The 25,153-nt window shown below is 34.8% G+C and overlaps 1 protein-coding gene across 3 annotated transcripts in view; it reads right to left on the bottom strand.

Annotated features, from left to right (window-relative positions):
- LOC5569618 overlaps window positions 1–25,153 on the bottom strand; it is a 357,222-nt gene that overhangs the window by 58,454 nt on the left and 273,615 nt on the right. For all 3 annotated transcript variants that reach the window (XR_002500093.1, XM_021842777.1, XM_021842778.1), the window contains one exon: window positions 8,086–8,383. Coding sequence is in view for 2 of the 3 variants with exons in the window: in XM_021842777.1 (XP_021698469.1) it covers window positions 8,086–8,383 (298 nt within the window). In the remaining variant the exon portion in view is untranslated. The remainder of the gene's footprint in view (window positions 1–8,085; window positions 8,384–25,153) is intronic.

Here is a 25,153-nt window from a genome sequence, read left to right as displayed (position 1 = left end):
GAGTTTTGGAAGCATTAGGTTAAATTTTTCATTTCTTGCAAGTATAAAGAATAAATATCCAAACTTTTTTGCAATCGACTACAGATGACATGCAGGCTTCGTCTCTTGACGGAGAGGCCTATGTCATCCGCAAACAAAGATTTTTGACATCCCTGAGGTAACTCAGGAAAGTGATATTTGAAAATATTGTATAATATTGGTCTCAAAATGCTGCCTTGAGGAACACCAGCTCTAACAGGAAGCCTTTTAGACCTGGAGTTCCGATAATTAACCTGAAGAGTACGATTTGACAGATAACTTTGAATTATTCTATCAACCTATGTTGGAATATTAATGTTTTAAATTTTACAATCAAGCCTTCATTCCAAACACCTGTGAATGCTTTTTATATGTCTGGAAGAGCAAGACTTGTAGAAAAGGCTTCAGATTTGTTCTAACAAATCAAATTTGGTACTCGTTTATGAGTGGTCGCATGTCCGAATACGAACTGTTCAATGTGCAAAAAATGATTTTTTGTTGATGGTGACCATCATTTTGTTAAAAAAAAAAAAACCTTTTTAAAAAGTTTACCGATGGAGGAAAGTAAACTGATTGGACGATAGATAGAAGCATCTGCTAGATTATGTCCGGTTTTGAATTTTGGCACAACCTTGGCATTTTTCCATTTGTCAGGAGAATATGTTAACTAGCCAACTGAAAACATTTGTTTAATGTTTCAACCAAGCTACTCTCCGGAAGATTCTTGACGAGGATGTAGAAAATTCCATTATCGCCAGTGGCTTTCATATTTTTTTAGATTTTTTAATAAAAGTTCTCACATCTTTCAAATTGAGTTTTCGGAAACGTTCGCTGGATTTAAAGTTCTTACGAAATTCTGAGTAACTTGATTTTCAATTGGACTAGTAAGTCCTAAATTATAATCGTGTGTGTTTTTTGTTAGTAATTATTTGTTTTCCTCTTTCAAGGCCAGAATTGGCTTCTGAGGGTTTATCAAAATTTTTGATTATTTCCAAAAGGGCTTAGAGCCTGGGTCCAATTGAGTTTTTTTTATCAAATTTTATAATTCTTTATTGAGTAGGGGAACATGGTTCAATCCGGACCTAGTAACAGTTTTTTGGTCATATCTTTTCAGTACGATAAATGGTCTGAAAAGTTTACCTTTTCGTGAAAGCCTGATTTCGCGCTCGCACTTTCCTCTCAGATAGTTTTGTGATATCTCCTACAAGGACATGACTAGACATGTTTGAACAAAATTCTCCAGAAGGTCCGAATTGAACCAACCCTGTTCCTTTTCGGACCCTCCATGTTATAATTTGGAACACCTTATATGTTATCGTTTTTTTGCTATGTTAAATTTGAAGTATAACTCCGATTTGTAATTGATGCCCTATTGAATTTCTTCTGTAAGCGCAAGCATAACAAATAAACTTACTGAACGAGTTGAAAAGGTGAACTTGTACAGGAAACTGAAAGAGACAGTTTCGAGTCTCGGAAAACTGAGATGAATCGATACATTTTAGGGATTTGACCCTATCCAGCTTTTTAAAAGCGTTAATGGATGCCGCAAACACGCTCCCTTTCTGGTAGGGATCATCCGAATTGACGTTTGGCTTGGGTCATTTTATATTGAACGGACCCAAGCCAAACGTCATATCGACTGATCCCTACCATAAAGCGCGCCTGATTGCGGCAGCCATTAGCGCTTGATAGACATTTTTTTCTGATAATAACGGTCAGGAAAGCACCGTGACAGCGGTAGAACCGGTGATGGAGAGATGAGAAGTTTTTTTTCTCTAAGTTATTTTTCATTCTGAAAACCATGTAAATTCTATTTTACGACGAATTTCCTACTAAATCAAATGTATGGAAAAAGTTTCATCGATAGAATATTTTGAAATTTTCCGGTTATGAAAAGCCCATCTCTATTAATTTTAAATCCGTCATTGATCCAACGCCTTATGATTTATTTAATTCACTACATAATATTCGAAATGATTCCATCTTTATTCCAAACGATTTTATCATATTGCCATCAATGTTAAAACAAAATAAGTCGATATGAATGAGTCGATTTCTAGTTGAAAATATAATTCAATGCAAACACTTATATAAATACAGTATTTTCGTCACGTTTGTTTCAACTAAAACTTATTTTGTAGGTAATAAGTACCACAGACAGATGTAGTGTAATTACACGGGTAGAAATCAGAATCCAAAATCATGATTATGCACCCGGATATCATGATTCCAGTGTGTTTTCATCTTATGAAAATACACGATGATTTGGACTCCTGTTATCATGAGTCAGATTGTCGCGCATCCGTTTCGGATCTGTTTATAATTCTGTCAGTCAAACCAATAAAATGAACACAAAAAAAAGAAATTTCCTAGAGCAAGATTCGAACCAAGAACCTTCAGATTGAGAGCCATTGAGAGGCAAAACAACCCAACCGTGGGAAAAAACTAAATGCAGTTTATCCAAATTTGAGTAAAAAGAACTTATTTTTTGGGTAGTCTGATTTCTCCGTGTAGGTCTTTGTTCATCCATGTTAATTCGCGATGACGAAGGCAATTACCACAGTTGACCCTATGCGTGAAGCTTAATTTTCTTTACATGGCAAAGCATAAGAATACAATACATTCAATAAGGTACCGCGGAGCAAGTGGGAACGAAAAAAACGATAGTTCAAGCAAATTGTTCAATAACATTTTCAAGTGTCAATATTTTTCAAATCCAACAACACAATCATGTTTTGGCAACATATTTGCAGGTGTGTGCATGAAACTAATCGAATAATTTCGAAATTGTGAAAACCTTGGAAGAAAGTTTTAGAATGAGCCATTGGACGCAGTTGCCTCGCTAAACGGGGCAAGTGGGACACATCCAGTTTCATGCGTCAATCCACATCTGTAAGTCAAGCATTACAATAATAGGATTGATAAATCATAGATTTTAAATTGTAGGTACATATTTGATGTACATAAGGGATCAACCATAAAATACATTACGTTTTAGAAAGAAACCCTTAATTTAATAGTATGTTACCTCACATTTAATATTAACTGAAAATTCCTCAATAAAAGCGTAAAGAGGAATTAAACATGTTCAAAATATATCATTTATAAGTTGTTAATTAAAATGTAGCACATATACAATCAATAATTGACGAAATAATATATATGTTTTGTTATTATTTATATGCATGGCAGAAAACCACCTTATGGGATGGAATTGTTTTCCTTCACTTCTTAATTTGGTAGAAATGACAAATAAAGTTCAAATAAAATAGAGAAGTAATCGTTAACATGATGCACTTCAAATTTCTGCTGTGTGTTTGTTCAATTTTGAAGACGTATTTCAAAAATAAAAAGAAAATAAAAAAATAAAGAATAATAACACTTATCTTCTCCCTCTTATGCAATTACGTAATTTGAGGTTGATCTTTTTTTATAAAAATCTTTTGTTTGAATGTTTTAGTGCTACTCTCTAGGAAAATGTATGAAACGTGTACGAAAAGTTTTGATTCTGGTTTTTGTTTTGATAGGTCCCACTTACCCCAGGTACAAATATATTTTGGGGTAAGATAGATCATCGAAAATTTCATATGAAATGAAAACAATATACTGGTTTATCGTTAGCAGCTGGTAATAATACTTAAAATTATAGCTTACTGATGGAAATTCGATTTAAAACACATTTATTTTTTGCGAGTCAATGCAAGACGTGAAACGTGTCACAATTTATCATGCAAGTTGAAAATGGCGCTAAACTGACAACTGTGGTTCATATGGTAATAAAAATAACAATATGTTTAGTACTAAATACATTCCTTGTCATTGTATCTTCAACTTTCTAGAAGAATACCCCCATGAAAAACTTTTCCTAGTTGAGCTGTGACGAAACGCCCCACTTACCCCGGATTCTCACTTGCCCCGGGGTACCTTACATGATTTAATTAAATTCTGTTAAGTGTACGGGGTTAGATTTATGGAAAGCTATAAAATCCGCAGACTATTGAGGAAAAATTTAAAAATCAAAATATTGTGTCTATAATGAAGCCCATCAAAAGTTCAACATTCAACATACCGTCGTTGGGGGTGACAATGGGTCAAAAAGGGATATGTGCGATTTATTTTTTGAATAACTATCGCAATTTAACTCCAATAAACTTCAAATTTGGTGTGTATGTACTTTGATGATACATTAACAACTGTTCAAAAAATTAAAGACAAATATTTATTCACAGCGGCACCACAAGTGAATGAAAAATGACTCAATCTCACCCCATAGAGGGGGTGACATTGGGTCACTGAAATTGAAATAACTTGTTTTTGAGAAAATGATTGCAAAACCATTCACAGCTGAAAAATATTGATGGAATACGATGCAAACAAGTTAAAAAGATATCTAAGATGTTTCACAAGTATAATAAACCCACTTTAAAGAACGATTATACCAAAAAATTGAAGATCTATGAGAAAAAATATGTAAATCTAACATTTATCGTCAAGTTTAAATAAATTTTCTTGTTTATTCCCAAAAATTGTCTTCAAAGTCTCATCACCATTGCCATGAAGCCTATTCAGTTCCCCAAAGGTGTACTGAAACAGTGATTATTTTAAATCTTCGCAAATAGTTAAATTTCGGTGCGACATTGCACGATCACTACAATTCAGGCAGTTGTTGACGTCATAATCCCAATATTTCAGCGATCCAACTCATTTGTACTTGCGTGAGATGTTTCTATAATATGAAAATACTGATAAATAATCAAATTTAGAAAAAAACACCCTTTTGATAAAAATTTACGATGTTGCTGCGCACGAAACACAGTTGCTGGTTTGAGAAGTTGTCAAAATGCGTTGTATTGTTATTCAATGCACGGAATACTCAAGTAGACTTGTTTGATGTATCAGAGATGCTGTATATAGAAAGAATAAACACATCTTAATGAAAAAAGAGAACACCCGGCACCGTAAAATGTCAAAAAAATGGACTTGGAATTTTATTTACTATCGTTTTTGCTTGACCCAATGTCACCCCCATTTTCAATGTTTTAGACATCGTACCGAAAAAAATTATTTTTTTGTGGGAAAATCAAACAGATTCCGGAAAATATCTGTGATGTGTAATGAAAAGACTTTCAACATTCTACTAATACAACGATAGAGGCTAGAGTACATGCGTGATACTTTGTACAGGAGAAATTTAATGTTGTAAATTTTATCTAGTTTCAACATGCAAGTTTATTGGTGTAGTAAACAAAAACTACTATTTCTAAAAATGTATATTGTTATGAATTATGTGTAATAATATGTTCCCTAACATATGAATTATTAATTTTAGTAATATCAGCGTTATTAGCTGAAATATTTCACAAAACATATTTTTCCGTTTTGACCCAATCTCACCCCCTAGACCCATTGTCACCCCCATCGACGGTACTGAAAAGATTTTAAATAACTATTGTAGTTAATTTTATATAAGCATTTGAAATTTCACGTCCTTTTCCTCGCCGGGTAAAATTTTTGACACTTCACGCACAAAGTAAACTTTATCCAGATGGCAGCACCGTACCTTCGTTAGAGCGACTATTAATTACTTCTGGCGAAGATTTTTTTCAAATACAAACAGTAATCTGGTTGAACACCGGAATCCGGTAATCGTTTCTCCTCCTTGGCTTTGAATCAAACGTCAGCCATTGTACACAGGCTGGACAGCAGATCAGATGCGCTTGACAACGTGCCATGTCGGGTGCTTAGTCTGAAGATTCGGAAACAAATCTTTTTATGTATTTTAAAGTAGTTGTACCGGAACAAAGTATAATTGTATTCATTCAATTCAACGCAAGTAGATAACATAACACCGCGATAAATTAATCAACCTTGCACTCGTCTAAAAATTTGCACATCTGACGGACATCAGACATCATAGCAATCCTTTGGTGCAAAACAATAAACAAAACTTGATACAGTGGAGTAGGATATTGAATAATTTCAACCACATCATTCATGCAAATATTAGTATGATCGTGTTGGACGAGCCTTTGCATGCATGCGTTTTGTTAGAGAAAATCAAACTAGTCAGGCAAAACCTGTGTGCGGCATCATCAAACCTTTTTGAGCTATTTATTGCATTTACACATGACTGAAATTACCTTTTTATTTTTCTCGATATAAGTTTATAAGCATTGGTAATTGTTGTTTCAGGTCGAAAACTGCAGTCGGAAGTAAAGGATATTACAGGTTACAACGCCATTTTTCTTACACATATCCAAATATAATTTAATTCCGAAAGGAAGCCATTTTGTTTGCAAATGTTTGATAGGTGCACTGCAAGGCTGCAAGGCTTGGTGTGCTGGCGTGTTGGGTGTTGACATAACGTCAAAAACATTATACTAGCTAAGCAGATCATTTAAGACGAGATCAATAGGCCTTTTCATGTGACAGATCCGTCTATGCATTTGTTTACATCGGTGGATGACCGGTGCTAACACGGGCCTGTAATTTTCATAGAAGAACTGTCATAGTGCTTCCCGAACAGCTGATTTGAGACGTCATGTGAATAGGCCTATGTCAATATCATGCACTGTGAAATTAAATGGGGTAAACAATGTTTCATTCGCCTACTTATCTTCGCATTTTCTCGTACTCTAGGCGAAAATTAGGTATTGTTCTAAGATGGCTATCTGTTCTGTGCTATCGGGTTCGATGCACTCTTTTCAGAATGATGTCGGGATTCCTTTGACGGAATTTCATATGAGCGGACGCCTTTTTAATGGCTGCGTTCTTCAAGAGTTTTAATTTACTACATTCTTCAGTGTCAGTTCCTCGTATCCACTCGAAACTATATCGTATTCCAATAACAAACGTTGCCTTGCTGTTGCATTCATTCCTATACTGTGAATCTAGCTCACCATAAAGTATAACAATCTCTGACCACAACGTTAAAGTATCACTTAGGAATCACCCCACCAAACTAGAAGATATATCAATGATCTCTTCTTCTTCCAGCAAAGAAAAAAAATCAATAGACAACCACAGCACATGATACGGTGGTTCAACAGGTCCATTTTCCCCATTATTCTTCCGCTCTCAGGCAGAAAGGCTAATAAGTATTCATTTCCCTTGATATATATACATTATAGGTCTGTTCTGGCTTGGCATGTTCCGCAAAATTGGGAGCTCGTTTCGGGAATGTTGCCTAGATGGTTGCCTTTAACAGGGTCATAAAAGGACTTCTGCTTTATGTTGCTTCCTGTACCTTGCGCAACACGTGCCTTTCCCACCGCGTGGTCTATTTCGGTGAATAGATAACTCTCGATTGTAGGAATACGGAGACGGAGCTTATTGCTGCTTTATCATTTTCTGTCAGTTTATGGTTGCGGGGTTGTACAACGAGGGGAACTTAATCAAAGCAGATTCTGGAATTCCAAAGCCATTTCAATAAATATAAATGCTCATTGGAAGTGCGGTGGAGGGATGTTCTACTTGCCATTATCAATTTATCGGAATTGAAAGTCGTTTATATCACCAATATTGAAGGTTTTTTCTACACGTTATTTTTGTCGTTTTTCAATGATTGAAACATTTTGAAAGAAATTGCATAAAAATCGTTGCGTTGTGGCTGGAGCAGAACCAAAAAACTAGCAATGCGCCACTGGTTACGCTTGTAGCTCCTAAGTAGAAGCGATGGAGTCCTTGGAGGTCTAAGAACAAACTAGCCAAAATGAACTTATAGTATGACACATTTGAGATGTAAATATTTTCAAATTATTGCTACATGTCTCCATTAATGAACATGATTTTTAAAACAATATCATTTAAGGATTCATAAAAACTTTACGACTGTCCGACCCATTAACAACGATTTCGGTTAAGTTTTCACTGCCATTCCAATCAAGTTAAGAGCTCTTTATGATGATCGTTAGTCGGTTAGTGCATGGTTATAGAGCAATCTACCATTCCAGGAAATACAACTATAGGAAGCACATGAATGGAAATGGAGGACGCCCCAAAAGGCCAGGATCCCCCCTATTCTTCCATTTCACGGATATTATCTCGTAATTAAATCCTTCCACTTACCCTTAAATGTGTGAACCAAACTGTTGCTCATAATGTGCCATAGCTGAGGGTCGCCCACCTTGGGCGAGAGGATTAGGTGTTGCTTAGATGGGGATACTTCGATACAGCGCACCGGTCCAGGGCCGGGAACCGTCATGCACCGGATCTGCGATGGAAGTGGCACCGGAAGCCAACCGGTCAGGGGCACCAGCAGAGGAACCGTGTAGCCATCGCACCATGCCGTCGCTGATTGAACCGTCACGCTCAACAACGCCTGAGGACCTTCGTGGGCTGCCACTGATTTCAGCCAGGATATCAGCTGGGGAAAAGAGATTAATCAGTTAACATCCGGTTGCACACTGGTTCAGAGAGAATTTTTAAGTGACCAACAAAAGACCAACAAATTTTCAAATACAAAAAAAAACTATTACCAAGAATATTTAGCAAAAACATCAGTTTTTTTATTTCATTGTTCTACTATGTTTAACAATATTTTATGTTTGTCATATTTTAACAAATTTGCTGAATATACCATAACTGTGATTGTTATATTTTTTATGTTATTCATTATTTCTCCGTTGAAATAACCCACCGCTAGAACCAGCTTGTTGTTGTGTTCGATAAGCACAATTTTGAAACATCTCCGTTGCAAGAAATACCGTGGTACAAAAAAACGTCAATATCCTAGAAATTCGTTACCCAAAATTCATATATACACTCCCGTGCATAAGTTTGGGTTCACCCCCTAAAAAACATACAAAAGTGTTCAGTCCATATCTTTGTGATTACACATCCAATTGAAACTCTCTTAGTTTCATTCGAAGGGCAAAGAGAGATATTCTTTATCCGTATGTATTTGTCCAAAAACATTTTTTGAATTTTCTATACTAATACTTGAAGTTGTGAGATTTTTCAAAAAACACACTGAAAAAACATAGCTAATTTCCTCATTTCCTCCTTTGGATTGACCAAAATTTCAAAACAAGGTGTCATTAGAATCCTTATCTTATATTCTTTGAACGACATTCTCGAAGTTTTTGCGGAAAAATCTGAAAACTATTCAAAATCAATGAAACTGTCATTCAAATCATCGTGCAAAAGTTTGGGTTCACCTGATCATACTTAAATCATGAAAATTCTGTACAATCTCAAACCAATCGTGTACGCGCTATTAGTTGCGTTCGAAAAAGCTATAAACTCTTAAAATCGGTTAAAAAATGGCAGAGATATTGACAAAAATGATTTGCGTGCGGCTCAGGTGAAACTTATGCACGATTTGCATGAAATCCTTTTTTCCTTAAATTGACTTTTTCTAAGATTTTTTTCAATTTCATTAGGTTTGAACTTTACGATGCACACACAACCTTAATTGTGTTTGGCATTTGTTGTCACTGTCTTGTGGTATAGTCTACTTCAAACTAGTTTTTTTTTTTGCTAGGTGGTCGGTGGTGCCAATCTCGGCGAAAAGCCTCGAAAAATGCCAAATTAAAGGTAAAGAAATCAGGGTTTCAATTTTTAAGGTTGCAGTAGAAAACATTAGTTATCTATAATATATTTTGTTTGAAGCGATTGTACTCTGTTTGGCATAATGGCAGTTTGGAATTATGAGTGACTTAAAATGAATATCGGCATTTTTTGAAGCTTTCACCAAGCGTGGTGTTCGTTCAGAGATTTTCCAAGCTATGGATGTCATAAATTGTTGTGACATTAGAGCGCATAACTAAATAAAACTCGTGACAGGTCTGGTGGAAGATCTTTTCGGAATAATAGTTTTCCCTACATCCCAGAACATGGAATATCTTTGAACTTGTTGTGATATGCATATTTGAAAATAGTAAATTAGCCAAGAAAGTTCGCAGTTATTGATAAAGGGAACGCTTATAGAACATTTCGCTGAGGATCAAGCTCTGTTCCAGTTGTAACGTTACATTTGATGAAATTGGGAAAAGAAGGGAAACATTATTTGCAAAATATAGAAAGTTTTAATCCAAAGATCTATTATAGCAGCATCATGAAAATAGAGCAGATAATTTTTCGTTTAATATGTTTAAGGCTAAAACGCAGAAAAAATCTTGTCACTGCATAACTTAAATGAACAACACATTCTTTAAAGCAAATATTTGTGTCAACACTTTTGAACGATTCAATAATCAAGATCAAGAGTATGCTTTTATAATATGTAGAAATATCAGCAGGTTCTAAAGTGATGATTATTCTAACAGTAGAGTAAGGTGGGGCAAAAGTTCGAACTTAGTGGTATAATCAAAGTTTCCAGGAAAATAATAGCAGACGAAACAAAACAAATACCATACAGCGAACCTTCATCATATTGGCTATAACTTTGCTGAACAAACTTGTGTCAAAATATTTACCCATTTTTAAGTCATAACAGTTTCAAAATTGATTGTCTTAAACGAACTTTTGCCCCACCGGTGGGGCAAAAGTTCGAATCTAGTGTGGGGCAAAAGTTCATTGGCTAAAACACAAAATATCAATACTTTTATGCCAGTCATACTTTATACCAGCAGTAAACTTATGTTTGCCGAAAAATACACACTAAATTTTCATCAAAAAATGCCCAAAACAGGGTTAATTGTAATACACCCAAAAAATAGCAGTTTTTCGCAAAACTAAGTGAAAATGTAAAATTTTTGTGACATTTTTCGCACGATAAGGCAAATTTCGCTAAATTTGAAGATAATATGTAATTTCAGGAAATTTGAAACATTTTCCGTGGGTTTATACATGGGTCGAACTTTTGCCCCGCAGATTCGAACTTTTGCCCCGCTATGGGCCAAAAATTGATTCCAACTGTTTATGGAAAAACTAATACACGTCAAAGCATCCTTATGATAGGCCTAGAAACGCCCATACATAAAATATTGGAAATAGTTTATCTTCATTTGGTTCCATGCATCGAAAGTTTGACCAAATATTACAATATTTACGTCGAAAACCAACAAATTGCCATAACTTTTCCAAATCTCAATCGATTTTTATGATATTTGGAGTGAAAGTCTCTTACTTGAATAGCATTCGAACCACCATGACATTTCTAAGTTTTGATTTGATGTGAGCTAGAAATCTCAAAAAGAAACTCTTGCCCCACTCGAACTTTTGCCCCACTTTACTCTACGGTTAGCAAAAATTGATTAAACAGTCATATATAAAAATAGTTAACATTTAGCTTTATTATTTTTTATCTGATAACAGTAAAAATATAGAAAACAGACTATTATTAAAAGAAGGCAAAATTTATGTTTAAAACAATAAAAGATTGGACGCCAAAATTATTGCTGCATACTAAAACAAAAAGACATGAAAAATTGCATTCAGAATCATGGAACTACAGTAATCGACTTCTCTTTTCGCTGAGAATTTGAGCAGATCAATGTTATAAATTGCCACCCTCATATCAGTTGGAAACAGAAAGTATCTAAAAAATAAAGCTACAAATAACATTCTAGGTATAAAACAAGGTGCAATTTCTTTAAATTTTGAATCAATAGTTTTTTATACCTATTATTATGGTTACATCATATTTAGAAAAATACATCCAATGTTTGAAAAAAGAGTAAATTTGTGGTAAATATATCAAAACCTTCAGTGAAAAAATTTATTCTAATAGCGAAACTCAAAAGAAGGATAATTTCTAGATAAATAATGTAATACTATTGACAATATCTTTCCTAGTATGCCTTAGTTCAAGAGTATACAATTGTTGAATAATATGTTATTTTGTATCAATTGACTCCAAAATAAGCCTGTTGTCGTCATAGGGATTCAATAGAAACGTAAAAATGAATGTCATCTTAAGAAATCCTTGGTTTCAGACTCATTATCACAGATGTCATATTTCAAAAATGTATGCTACCATGAAAATGATTTTAAAATTAAAGCAGAATGGCACTTTTTCCCAACCTCACATGGAAAAGGTCCTTGTGATGGTATCGGTGACAACATTAAGCGAATTGATTACGCCAATACAATTTTTCGACTGGGCTGTGTCGCAAAAGGTGAAAGACCAATTTAAAAAAGATTGGGAATTTATCTATGCAACTGAAAATGACTATTCAGAGGCTGAAAAATTTCTTCAGGAAAGATTTTCTAACCTTGTTCCAATTCCTGGAACAAAAAAATATCATTCATTTATACAAAAGACGAACGAAGCATTTTTGCTAGTGAATTCTCAGATGCACATGAAAACCAAGAAAATACAGCATGCTTTGTTCTTTATAATACAAAGAAATGAAAATTTTCTGGTGTTAGCAACCAAAGACAATCTTCCCGGTTGAAAAAATAGATAGTACTAAGATGAAAATGTAAGTTATATACTGAATAATTGAATAAATAAAATTAAAAAATAATAATAATAATCTTATTTGTTCCATAGAAAAGAAAGAATCCTTTTCAGTGTAATGAAAAATTGAGGCAGAAACAGTTTTTTTTTTCGGTTTTTCTTAGCGGTGTAATTTTTTATGAAAAATATCATCCATTCCGATTCATACTTCATTAAAAACAATCCCATATCTTTTTTTTCAGATGTTTTAGAAAATTTGCAATTGCTTTTGATAAAAAATCTTTGTTTTTCCGATGTTTCGATTGAAATATGGGTTTTCAAAGAAAAGGCTTATATGGTCATTTTCCACAAAATTGGCCATAACTCAAAAACGAAAAAAAAAGTACGTTTCAAAAATTTCAGCGATTAAAGCTTATGAAATAACCTTCTCAAAAATATATTTTTGAAAGTTTTCCACTAATTGGAACATAGTTTTTTCCGGATTTTCTTTACGAATTTTCTCAACGGTGGAAAATTTTGTGAAAAACTGTTTCCAGTTAATATTTATTTTTATTCCTGAAAAAATTTGCTTTCATTTTCATAAAAAACTTTGTTTCTACGATGCTTTTTTCTTGAGTTATGATTTTTCAAAGAAAAGGCTCAAAATGGCACATTTGTTACAAAATAGGCCATAACTCAAAAACGAAAAAAAAAGTACATATCAAAAATTTCAGCAATTAAAGCTTATAAAATTATCTTCTCAAAAATATTTTTTTGAAAATTTTCCACGAGTTGGAGCATAGTTTTTTCGGCTTTTCTTTACGAATTTTCTCAACGGTGGAAAATTTTGTGGAAAACTTTTTCCAGTTAATATTTTTTTATTTATTATTAATTTTTTATTTGCTTTCATTTTCATAAAAAAAACCTTGTTTTTACGATGCTTTGTTCTTGAGTTATGATTTTTCATAGAAAGTAGTGTCAGAGGAAAACAAAAAAATTCCAACTGAGTTTTCCGGGAAAATAAGCGACCCTGAATTTTTCTCAATTTTTTTTATTCATAGATTGATGAGCCCTGCCTGTGGAAAAAGTTTCATGAAAATCTGAGACCCTTCGGCCCACTTTGTACGGAAATAAAAAAAATCCCCTGATGAAATATTTGCAGTGTTTTGTAGCTTGTTCGAAAGATCACATTTTTCTAAGTAGATCACAATATTTTTGCGCTTGAATGTCTTAAGATTGATATTATAAATGATTAAATCGCCTCTAAGTTAAATTTTGGGGCGAGGGGGGTTGCTCCAAAAAAGATTTTTATACGTGTTATTGAAATAGTTCCAGGGTACGGACAATTATGAAACTTTGGGTTTTGCTTCAGATTCAGAAAATATAAACAACTGGATACCCCTAACCATTTTTCTGAAAAAAATATCTTATACTTCAATAATTCTCTTTAGTATGAAATCAATGGCTTCGTTTGTAAAATTTATGAAGTTTAAGATGGAAAGCTAGGTTTCATAACTACCAATTGGCCGAAAAAGAGGGACACTAATAGAGAACTGTAATGAGTACGTTAGTAGCTAGTGTTTCGACTAGGAATCCATAGGAAACAAAAAAAAAACTGATTTTTACGTAACCACCAGTTTAGTTGCAATCAATTTGTAAACGATCCCCCAAGTTACCAACTGCTTTACTCCGTAGACCTAGTAATCAAGCAAGCTCCATCATTTTTAAGGCCTGAAAACAAAGGTTTCTCCACATCGCAGAGTTGGATATTGTCCACCGTACAGAAACAGTGAAATTTCCTGCTGTGAACACAATCACTGACTTATTATATAGCTCCCAGTGAGCAGAGCAGAGTGCGGATAACACTTTGAACTTTGAGTCACCTAGGACCTAGGAGATAGGCATCCCCACAAAAGGAAGTCAGTTGAAATAACAGCCTCTTTTCAAAAGAAAGCAAAATTTCTGCTTAAAAGATTAGAAACAATAATGTCATCAATAATGTTTCCCAAGTAACACCCAATACATCTTTTTGTGCAGCATTAACGATATATTGTTATATTGAAGCTCTATTTGAGTATTATATAACATCTTGTGTTATATATGAGCTATAGTACAGTATTCGAAAAACATGTCATGCAATATCATGAATTAGAAATAAAACAAACTGTCTAGGTATTATTATAGCTTCATGAGCGTCAATATACAGTCGCCTCTCCACATCTCGATATCGAAGGGACCATCGAGATAGGGAGAGATCGAGACAAAGGACCAATTTTTGATGAATACTAGATTGAAAATCACTCCGTTGCCAAGAAAGTAATACACAAACAGACGTCATTTTGCGCTCCAAATTTGTTTTGAATCACAAAACTTTGGTCTAGTAACCTTCGATAATGGTCATATCGACATACGGAGAGAAAATTGAGAACGAAAAATCATCAGAAACACATCGAGATATGGAGATATCGAGATAAGGAGGATATCGAGATATGGAGAGTGAAAATGTATGCACACTGAAGGGACTTATGAAATCATCGACATAGGGAGAGATATCGAGATGTAGAACATCGAGATGTGGAGAGTCGACTGTAACTTTATTGAGATTTAAACCACACATGTTTACGTTATCAAAACGTATGCGCTAAAAAAGGGTTTTGAACTAGTTTTCAATAACATTCAAACATCATAAAGATGCATTAACATCAGGCAAGTTGTTCATATTGACCCCGGCCATTCTAACCCACTCCCGTATGCCGATCAAAGTTTTGAATCTTAATTTTTAAGGTGACGAAAAGACAATTTTCTGCTGGTATAAACTTTACAAACCATTTTACACCTATCAAAGTGGAGGCTATCTAAGCACTACGCACGACTTTTCCACACTTTTACAATCAGACATACGATGCCACAAAAATTTGATGAAAATTTAAAAAAAAAGTTTTCACCCGGTCTCGAACACGTGACCTTTGAATTCGGAAGTCAACACCTTATCACTACACCACCAAGTAATGCATAGTGGAGAAGAGATTGTGCACCAACATAAATGCAAGCATTCTATACAGTAGCACATGCTCTGTTATTCTTTGAAGTCCATCGTACTCACAGCTGAGCTATAGCGATTGCATTCGATGCTATTCGAGATTGACATATGATGTGTTACAACTGAATTATAATCCTATTGAAAAACATCTTGGGGTGAAATACAGTCATTGTAAGGTTTGATGATTACAAGTTGCCTCACAACGTTCAATCAAAAAAACATATGTTTCTGATGCGTATTGAATACGTTGATTATACAAGTATATGACTTCATTACCTTTCTTGAAAATGAGATGCTATGTAAAACGTCAGTAGCGCATTATCAACACCTATTTGAGCAAACTTGATGGTTTGAGATTTATGCATGTTATTTTTACGTCTTAAATACGTTGTTCAAACTAACTATAGAAGCGCTTCAGTTGCCACGTGGCACGTACGAATGCAAAGTAAAAATTTACCGGGGGCAACATTGACGGTCCAAAAAATTGCCACGGCACAGTATATAAAGTCGTTTGATTTATGCTGTCCGAATGTTTATTTGAGAAGTTAGCGCAATAAACACATTGTGAATATACACAAGTAGTGTGTTATTTAGGGTAGTTCGATTGATATTAATGTGGATGCTACTTAGTAACGTAATTTTCATAGTATAGTTTAGAATATTTAATCGATAAACATCCGAACATTTTTTGACGGCACTGCAGGCTTCGTGAGGAAGACACCATATTTGTGTTTCTGACATTGGGAATTGATCCACTGCAAAATTCTATGATGGCACACATATTTTTAAGGATAGTTTGATTTGTTTTTCCATTACATTAAGGCGCATGAATTTTTAATTAATAAAATTGTGCATTTCACAATAAATCTGGAGCCGCACACAGTTTGAGTACACTATTGGGAAGTAACAGAAGAAAATTTTATAATCACCATAAGCAATTCGTGAAGAGAAAAAAAATCGCTTTCATTATTTTGATTTTGTTTTGAACTGATGCTATCAAAACAAAAATACATCTTCTTAGCTTCAATATAACTAGTAAGTATTAGTGATGCTATGTAATCCATCTTTAACACATAATTGTATGTTCTAATGATGTATTGGGAAACATCTTCTATGACATGAAAGATGTTTCATAAGCCGCCATTTTTTGCGCTGTTTCGGTGATATAAGTGTACAAAATAAAGTTATCCATATTCACCACAAAACATACAAATTTGTATGAATCAAGTATTTTATTCATTTATAAAACAAGTTGTGTTACTTGGGTTACTACATATCAGTATCAGTATGTCTCAAAAGAATAGCCTATGAATATGAAAATTGAATAACAATAAGCATTGAAAACCTTATAGTGCACCCTTCCTTGGAGAATTTTCATATCATTCGGTCACAACATAACAACTCCAGACAAATTAAAAATTTAATGCATATTTGTTGAGCATTATTGAACCCAACTCATCGGGTCTCTTATTGTCAATAAGACTAAGTTTTAGTTTGTTATTCGGCCAGGAGGCATTCGGACAGTGGGCCTGGCCATTTTAATATTTTTATTGCATTACCGATGTGTTGCAAATATTAATGTTGCCATGAAAATACCAGAAGATATTCTGATATTTCCAGGATGCTTTTCAATATTGGTTGTGCAAGCGCTTAGAATAGTAATTCGGCCAAATGATGTTCGCCCAAACAGCATTCGGCCAAATAGATGGACACCACTGAATGATATTTTACACTAACAATTGGAATGTATATGTAATAACCACATAGAAGACCTACCGGTAGAATTGTTTAGAAAAATGTGTGCAGAATTCTCTGGCTGAATTCTTTAAGAGATTTTTTTGAGCAATTTGATAGAAATTCTTCGAAAAATTCTTGGGAATGATTGTCCATGATAATCCGAGGAAGGACTGAGTAAAAACTGGTAAAGGAGTTCTTGGAAAAGTACTACGAAATAGTTTACGAAAATAGTTTATGGAGAAATTCCCGTGGGAAATAACAGAGGAATCTCTTCAAAGCACATGGGACAATACCTAAAAAAAATCGTGGAAGATTCACATGATATATACTACATCAGTACTTTGGAAGAATTCTTGAGGAGTTATTGTACTGGATTAGACAAACAATAGTTTACTCTGGGGTTTTGCTGGGGCAGAAGTTTGAGTGGGCATCAGTTTATTTTCAAGATTTCTAGTTCAATTGAAAACAAAACTCATAAATGTCATGGTGGTTCGAATGCTATTGAAGTAAGAGACTTTCACTACAAATATCATAAAAATCTATTGATATTCGAAAAATGTATGGCTGTTTTGCTGTTTTTTAACGTGAAAATTGTAATTTTTGGTCGAACTTCCATTGCGTGGAAATAAATAGAGATAAAAAATTATTCGATTGTTTGTGTTCGAGCATTTCTAGGGCTATAATATGGATGCTTTGAGGTGCATTAGTTTTTGCATAAATGCTTGGAAACAATTTTTACCCTACAGTGGGGCAAAAGTTTGAATTAGCAGGGCAGAAGTTCGACCCATCGCGGGCAAATTTGTAAATTGCCTGGAATTTACATATTATCTTTAAATTTAGAAAAATTTGCCGGTTCGTGTGAGAAAAAGTCACCAACTTTACGTGTTTACTTTGTTTTGTGAAAACTGTTGTTCCGTCCCGACGTCACAAAATCAGTTCGAGAAACGCTGGCAGCAGGCAGCAGCGGAATATTCCATAATCAACATCTTTCATTTCGCTACCCGGTTTGCAGCATCAACATAGGGAACGGAAAATAATCCACATGCACAATTTTCATTTCATTTCTGTCTATTCGTTTCACCATCCATCTAATCAGCTATGTATAGCGTGAACGCACCAACCCACAGTGATTTTTTTTGCCGATTTTGTGATCGAAATAGAATAGTATCTCAACCATTGGTTTTAGCGAAAAAGTTTATTCAGGGAAGTTTCTTGATTAGTAAAAGCGCTTCTTTTGATACTAGCGGCCAGGTGATTAAATCACCTAAAAGTGAGATAAAAAAATATTTTTTTATCTGTTGAAGATAGACGGTCGGTGTCTTCAGCAAAGTTGTAGCACATGTTAATTCGAGTCACTTTGTCGAAGACACCAAATTTCTATCTCTTATACATTACAAGATATATCATTTTTTCTTAAAATGACCATAAAAATCAAAATTTTAGTATAACTTTTTTCTAACATTTTTGACATTTTTTGTGCCTTCTACAAAGTTGTTCAACTACCAAAACTACATGTTTTTGCTGAACATTGCAACTTGCTATCTCTTATGGTGAAATAGTTATTTTTAAATATTCGATTTTTATGGGGCTTTTTTGGACTAATAGCATTAGTTTGGACGCAGATTGACGCACTTGGCGATTTGCGATTTTGAAAGGGCTATTTAATGACTTTCAATTGACACTAAGAACTTTTGGCTAGAAGCGGTCTATTGATTGTTATGTTTTAACCAGTGCTGGGAATGGTAATAGTAGTAGGCTTGAATTTTCGCGAAAATCACGTGGCTCTCCCATTACAGTAGTTCAAAAACGTGAATCTCATCAAGTAGCCTATGTTGGGTGCACGAATTTTCTAAATCATGAGTGTCATTGAAGGCTCTAAATGCGGGGAATGCAGCGGGAAATAGAACATTTTTCTACAGTAGTTTTGGGTTGCCCTTAGCAACGGGTGTTTTGCTATTTTCAAGGCATTTTGCCTACAGCAGCGATGGGCGGGAGTTTCACTGGCTTCGCTGACAGTGATTGGCTTTGCTTGGCTACTGTAGAGTGAATTTCAGATTTTTTCCCAACCCTGGTTTTAACCTGGGAGGGAGGCACCGATACTACACACGAAATATGACACAACACTTTTCCAAATTGCAAAATAACTCCCGCTCACCAACGACAATCAAGGCAGGCTTGGGGAAAATCGCTAGTTTTCTTTTATTGTGTACCTTCGATCTTTCTGGACAAACTTGGAAAAAGGGCCATAGTTTGATGTGCATACAATTTTAATGATGATTGGAAAACAGTAAAAAGATGCGTGTTTCATTACTTTATACTCGATCAAATTAAAAGGTACTATCGTGGCATTGCTTTTGGGTGTTGCAGGAATTGATTTTCAACCGACTGTTGTCAACATTGTTGGAATGCAAAAAATTGTTTTGATCAATTGCGCGCTTTTATCAAGTTTGTCCATTCTTCAAGATCTGGGCTCACCGTGACAGTTCGTGACAGTTGAATCTCGGCTCACTATGACGTACATAAATTTTGTATCGGTTTCTCCCTCCCAGGTTTTAACTAGTTAATCCATTAAAATGTATTTAATTGCGGTTTCACGACATTTTATCGTTTGTATTACGTTTTTTTTTCATAAGAAACATGTTGCATTTGATACGTTATGGTAATTTTCAATATACTTTTATTTACTCCCTCACCTACAGACTTCATTTAGCATGGAAATATTTTTCTTTTTTATTATTGTTTGAGTCATAACGTTTCACCAACTTTTACATCTTTATAGAGCGTTACGTAATTTGTGAACGATGCCATTTGTTTGTCATGCAACTATTATTTGTTAGTGGAAGAGCGTAACAAACTTGCTCATTTCAAAATCTCGCGATACGCAACATGGCTGATAAACAATCCTCACTGCTTTCTTTTCCGCGTTCCCTTCTACTTCAAGCATCGGTCTGTTTTGTCGGTAAACAAATTAAACAAACAAATAAAAATGATTAATCAATGTAATAAGGAATGGTACAACTAATTTACAATTAAATGTTTAGTTGTATTTGTTAAACCAGACATTTTTCAACAGCTCTCACTAAATTCACGGGGTTTTTAACAGTTATAACAGAATTCAAAAACATGCACTGAAATTAAAGTTCTGATTCATGTGCAGGCTCACTGGTACAGTTTTATTTTAAATCAGCAAATACTTTGTCTGCATTAGTATGAGTGAAATGTCGGCACACATCTTATTCACGATCAGTTTTGTTTAAACTTTGTTCCTACATCATAGAAGAATTTGTATAATACGAAAACGATTTTTATTAGCTATGTCGCGTATCGCGAGATTTTGAAAGGAACAAGGACATTACATGGTAGCAACAAAAATAAAAGTTGCGTGACAAACAAATAACATCGTTCACAAATTACGTATCGCTCTATGGAGAGTAAAAAGTTGGGTCAAACGTTATGACCAAAACAAAAATAAAAAAGAAAAACATTTCCATGCTAAATGAAGTCTGTAGGTGAGGGAATAAATTAAAAATAATGAAAATGACCATAACGTATCAAATGCAGCATGTGTCATATGAAATAACGCAATGAAAATGAGAAAAAAAGTCGTAAAACCGCAATTAAATGCATTTTTTGGTTTAACTAGTTAAAACAAAACAATCAATAGACCGCTTCTGGCCAAATGTTCTTAGTGTCAATTGAAAGTCATTAAATAGCCCTTTCAAAATCGCAAATCGCCAAGTGCGTCAATCTGCGTCCAAACTAATGCTATTAGTCCAAAAAAGCCCCATAAAAATCGATTATTTAAAAATAACTATTTCACCATAAGAGATAGCAAGTTGCAATGTTCAGCAAAAATATGTAGTTTTGGTAGTTGAACAACTTTGTAGAAGGCACAAAAAATGTCAAAAATGTTAGAAAAAAGTTACAGTAAAATTTTGATTTTTAAGGGTCATTTTAAGAAAAAATGATATATCTTGTAATGTATAAGAGAAAGAAATTTGGTGTCTTCGACAAAGTGACTCGAATTAACATGTGCTACAACTTTGTTGAAGACACCGACCGTCTATCTTCAACAGATAAAAAAAAAAAATTTTATCTCACTTTTAGGTGATTTAATCACCTAGTCGCTAGTATCAAAAGAAGCGCTTTTACAAATCAAGAAACTTCCCTGAACAAACTTTTTCGCTAAAACCAACGGTTTAGACGCTATTCTATTTCGATCACAAAATCGGCAAAAAAAATCACTGTGCAACCAAAGAGATTGCACTACCACCAGCACAACCGTCATCATCATTGAGCAAATTCACTGCAGCGTCGCCCATGCAGTGGCAGTTTCCATCATTCTCCACACCGCTGCGCATGCAAGACTTTTGTTTACCTGTCGCCTATATAAGCTGCTTGCATGCGCAAAAATACCATCAGTTTCTTTGCAACAATCAGTTTCTTTACAACCTTTGTAAGATAACATCAAGTCGATAATACAGTAGTTAAGTGAAGCAAACCGCCTTTTCCTGCTCCACCATTGGAAGCTAAACAGCCTTTTTGAAGGCTTGAGTCATTAGAATCACATCCCAGTCGAGCTACCGGTCCTGTAACTGTTATTTTTTGTTGGGTACCTAATACAAGTAACCTTCATCCAGCGAGCATACTTTTAACATGTAAAAAACACATCAAAATGTGCATTACTTTCTTGTTTCTCTATGGATTTTGTTGAAATTCTAGTTTATGGTCCAGGAAACATGGAAATATGGTCCGAGTGCTTCCGGAGATATTCCGGATTGTCTTGGGGTACTAAAATTGGCCACATAATCCATTCAACAGATATCTCAGGGCCCAGATGAGCTAGAAGGTTGGTGTCGTCGACTAAATTGTTCAGTAGATTAAGGGCTATTCAGCAGTAATAATTCTTATTTAGAATTTATCCGCTAGGTGGCGCTAGATGCTTATTTCCTTCAATCTTATATATCTCAACTCATCAGGATCTTGAGAAATAGAATATTAAAGAAAATTTGTTTCCTGAGATTTCAGTTGAATGGATTATGTAGCCAATTTTGGTACCCCAAGATAATACAGAATAACTCCGGTACCACTTGGACCATAAACTAGAAGAGTTTTTCGGGAAGTTCTGAAAATTTCAACAAAATCCATCAAGAAATAAAAAAATATATGTGAAATTTTCAACCATCACTGATATGCAGCGATATGAATGAAAATCACAAACAAATAAAATCAATTAAATTATTTAACTCATTACGCGTGGTATAGATGGACAAATTATGGGTGAAATTATGAAAAAAAAAATCCACGTGCTCGGCTGGGATTTAAACCCAGGACTCTTGTATGCTAGACGAGCGCTTTACCAACTAAGCTACCGAGCCACTTGATGACCCAATAACTGAGTTAATTAATTTAATAACCATGCGGATTGGATTACCGAACAGCTCAATATAAGCGTCAATTTATATTATAGTGTTACTGCCTCTCTGTAGTAGTCATGTCGTCACTTGAGTGAGAACGACACGTTGATAGCCTTCCCACATCTTTACCCAGTAAACACACCATCGTAAATGATGAGATATAAGAGTACAAATGTGGAGGCGATATACGCACATCTTGCATGCAGCCTTATGGCGCATGTACGTATATCGCCTCCACATTTGTACTCTTATGCGCTATCTTATACGATTTTGTGTTTACTGGGTACTCTTCCACAATACAGTTGTTGTGGAAGCGATGTAGGTACGATTAGTTTCAACACTAAATAAATCGCACTCGCTCTTTCCGCGTGTGTATGAACATGAGATGGATGGATATAAGTTATGAAAGGGGTCCGCGTGGTCTGTAGGGATTTGAATTCTAAACTTGTAACCAACTCAGTTATTGGGTCATCAAGTGGCTTGGTAGCTTAGTTGGTAAAGCGCTCGTCTAGCATACAAGAGTCCTGGGTTCAAATACCAGCCGAGCACGTGGATTTTTTTCATAATTTCACCCATAATTTGTCCATCTTTACCACGCGTAATGAGTTAATTAATTTAATAACCATGCGGATTGGGTTACCGAACAGCTCAATATAAGCGTCAATTTAAATAAAATCAATGCAAATTTCAAATCAAGAATTTGCTTGGCCCCCATCCAGAAAAAAAATCTAGGTTCGTGGTTCGTCGATGATTGTTATCTCTTTAAAAGTTGATTTTAATGGATGTGGAATACTATTCTGTCTCAAATTCCATGACATGACATGACTCATGTTCTTAACCGTGGCATTTTCAAAGGTAAGAGTTATTTCGGAATTCCATTGAACAGCTAAGAGATTCATTATCAAGAAAAATTTGATATTTTTACAACTTTAAATCATAGAAGAGTTGATCATACACGGAAAAAATCCGTTGCCGGAATCATGAACAAAAAGTCATGAAATCATAAAATTTTATGTTTCATAATATCATGACTACAAGTCATGAAACCATGGCTATTATTCAAGAATTTGTGTGCTCAGGGCGTTACATAAATCCAACTGTCACTTTTTTAAGTCAACACGTCTTTTGCGATCAGTAGTGTTTTTTTTTCCTGTGAAATTATAAATAAGTTTTGTTTGCGGAAAAGGTTAACTTGAATACTCAATGACTGCCATTGCTATTAGATGTGCGAAAATGTACTTGCAAGATTTCACACTGATTATTCCGTACCGGGCAATGATTGACGAAGGTTTTGCTTGACAAATTCGTCGGCGATTTTAAATTTTCGTTGTGATACATTCTCCACATCTTACAATAGAGCAGCTCACACAAACCTTCGGCAGCCGGATGATTTTTACCACTTTCCACGCCCGCAGGATCGTTTATTTTTCCATCGCCAATACAATCCACCAGCATTTTGCAGCCCAGGGACGATGTGCCAATTCAACTGATGTTTGGAATGACATTTTTCGTGCAAACCTAACCACCGGATGTTCGCGTTTCTGCCAAAGATGTGGCACTCGTTAAGTTGACTCTTCTCACAGTTTTTTTTTTTCGAAACTACCGGCACAAAATCCATCTTCATGTTATTTGTTTACCTATGACAAATATACTGGGATCATAATTGACGTTTGTATGTTTTCATGAAGTTAGTTCATGATTTCATGATCCTGCTTCATGATTTCATGACTCAAATTTCCACTTTTCATCACCAAAACTGGAATCATAAATGACAGGTATCTAAATCCATGAATAGTTTTCATGTTTTCATGAATTTTATTCATGGTTCCAGCATACATAGTTTATGATTTGATGATTTGAATTAACACTTTGGAAACGTAACGTACAGCTGGCGTTACGGTAAAAAGATTCATGATTTCATGACTTTTGGTCATGGTGTATTTTCATAACATGAAAATACACATTCCTCCCAAAATCATGACCTTTTCTCCTTGTTTTGGGTGCCGCATTTTTACCCGTGTACTGTAGAAACATTTTAGTCGCTTATTTTTAATTGCTTTAAAAAGTCGAGTGCTTGGAATAAGACTTATGTTTGAAACTTTAGACGAAATGGTAATTGCACTTACCTATAACAATTAATAACTATAAAACTCACAAAATTCATTGCTTTCTCCGCTCACTGAATTATTGTATCATTTAGAGGTAACACGTGTGTTCAAAGCAAATAAGAGAGTTGATATACCAACTCACGATATCTTCAGATAAAAAAGTCAGCGTGTACGTCACCCTTGCGATCAACGCAAAAAAAATGTTGGTACATACAATTTGAAGTACTGAAAGTTCTTCTCTAAAGATACTATGGCTGTAAAATCACTAAAATGAGACGAAAACCTCATGTCCGCCAAAACATGCTTTCTGAACCAGTGTACGGCTGGTTCGTGTTCTGGGAGGATTGCGATGATGGTTGTGATTGTGATGTTGTGAAGTGAGCTGTAAGGTGCCTACGAACCGGTGTTGGTGGATCGGTTTCAATCGCGAAGTTGGTAATTTGCGTAATCATAAAGCAATCAAGCATGAAACCGTGGAAAAGCAGTTGACGGCAGCGAGTTTTAAGTG

This window comes from Aedes aegypti, chromosome 2 (assembly GCF_002204515.2).
Source record: "Aedes aegypti strain LVP_AGWG chromosome 2, AaegL5.0 Primary Assembly, whole genome shotgun sequence".
Taxonomy (NCBI): Eukaryota; Metazoa; Arthropoda; class Insecta; order Diptera; family Culicidae; genus Aedes; species Aedes aegypti.
Note: the sequence above shows the minus strand (reverse complement) of the source record. Positions and strands in the feature narration are given on the sequence as shown.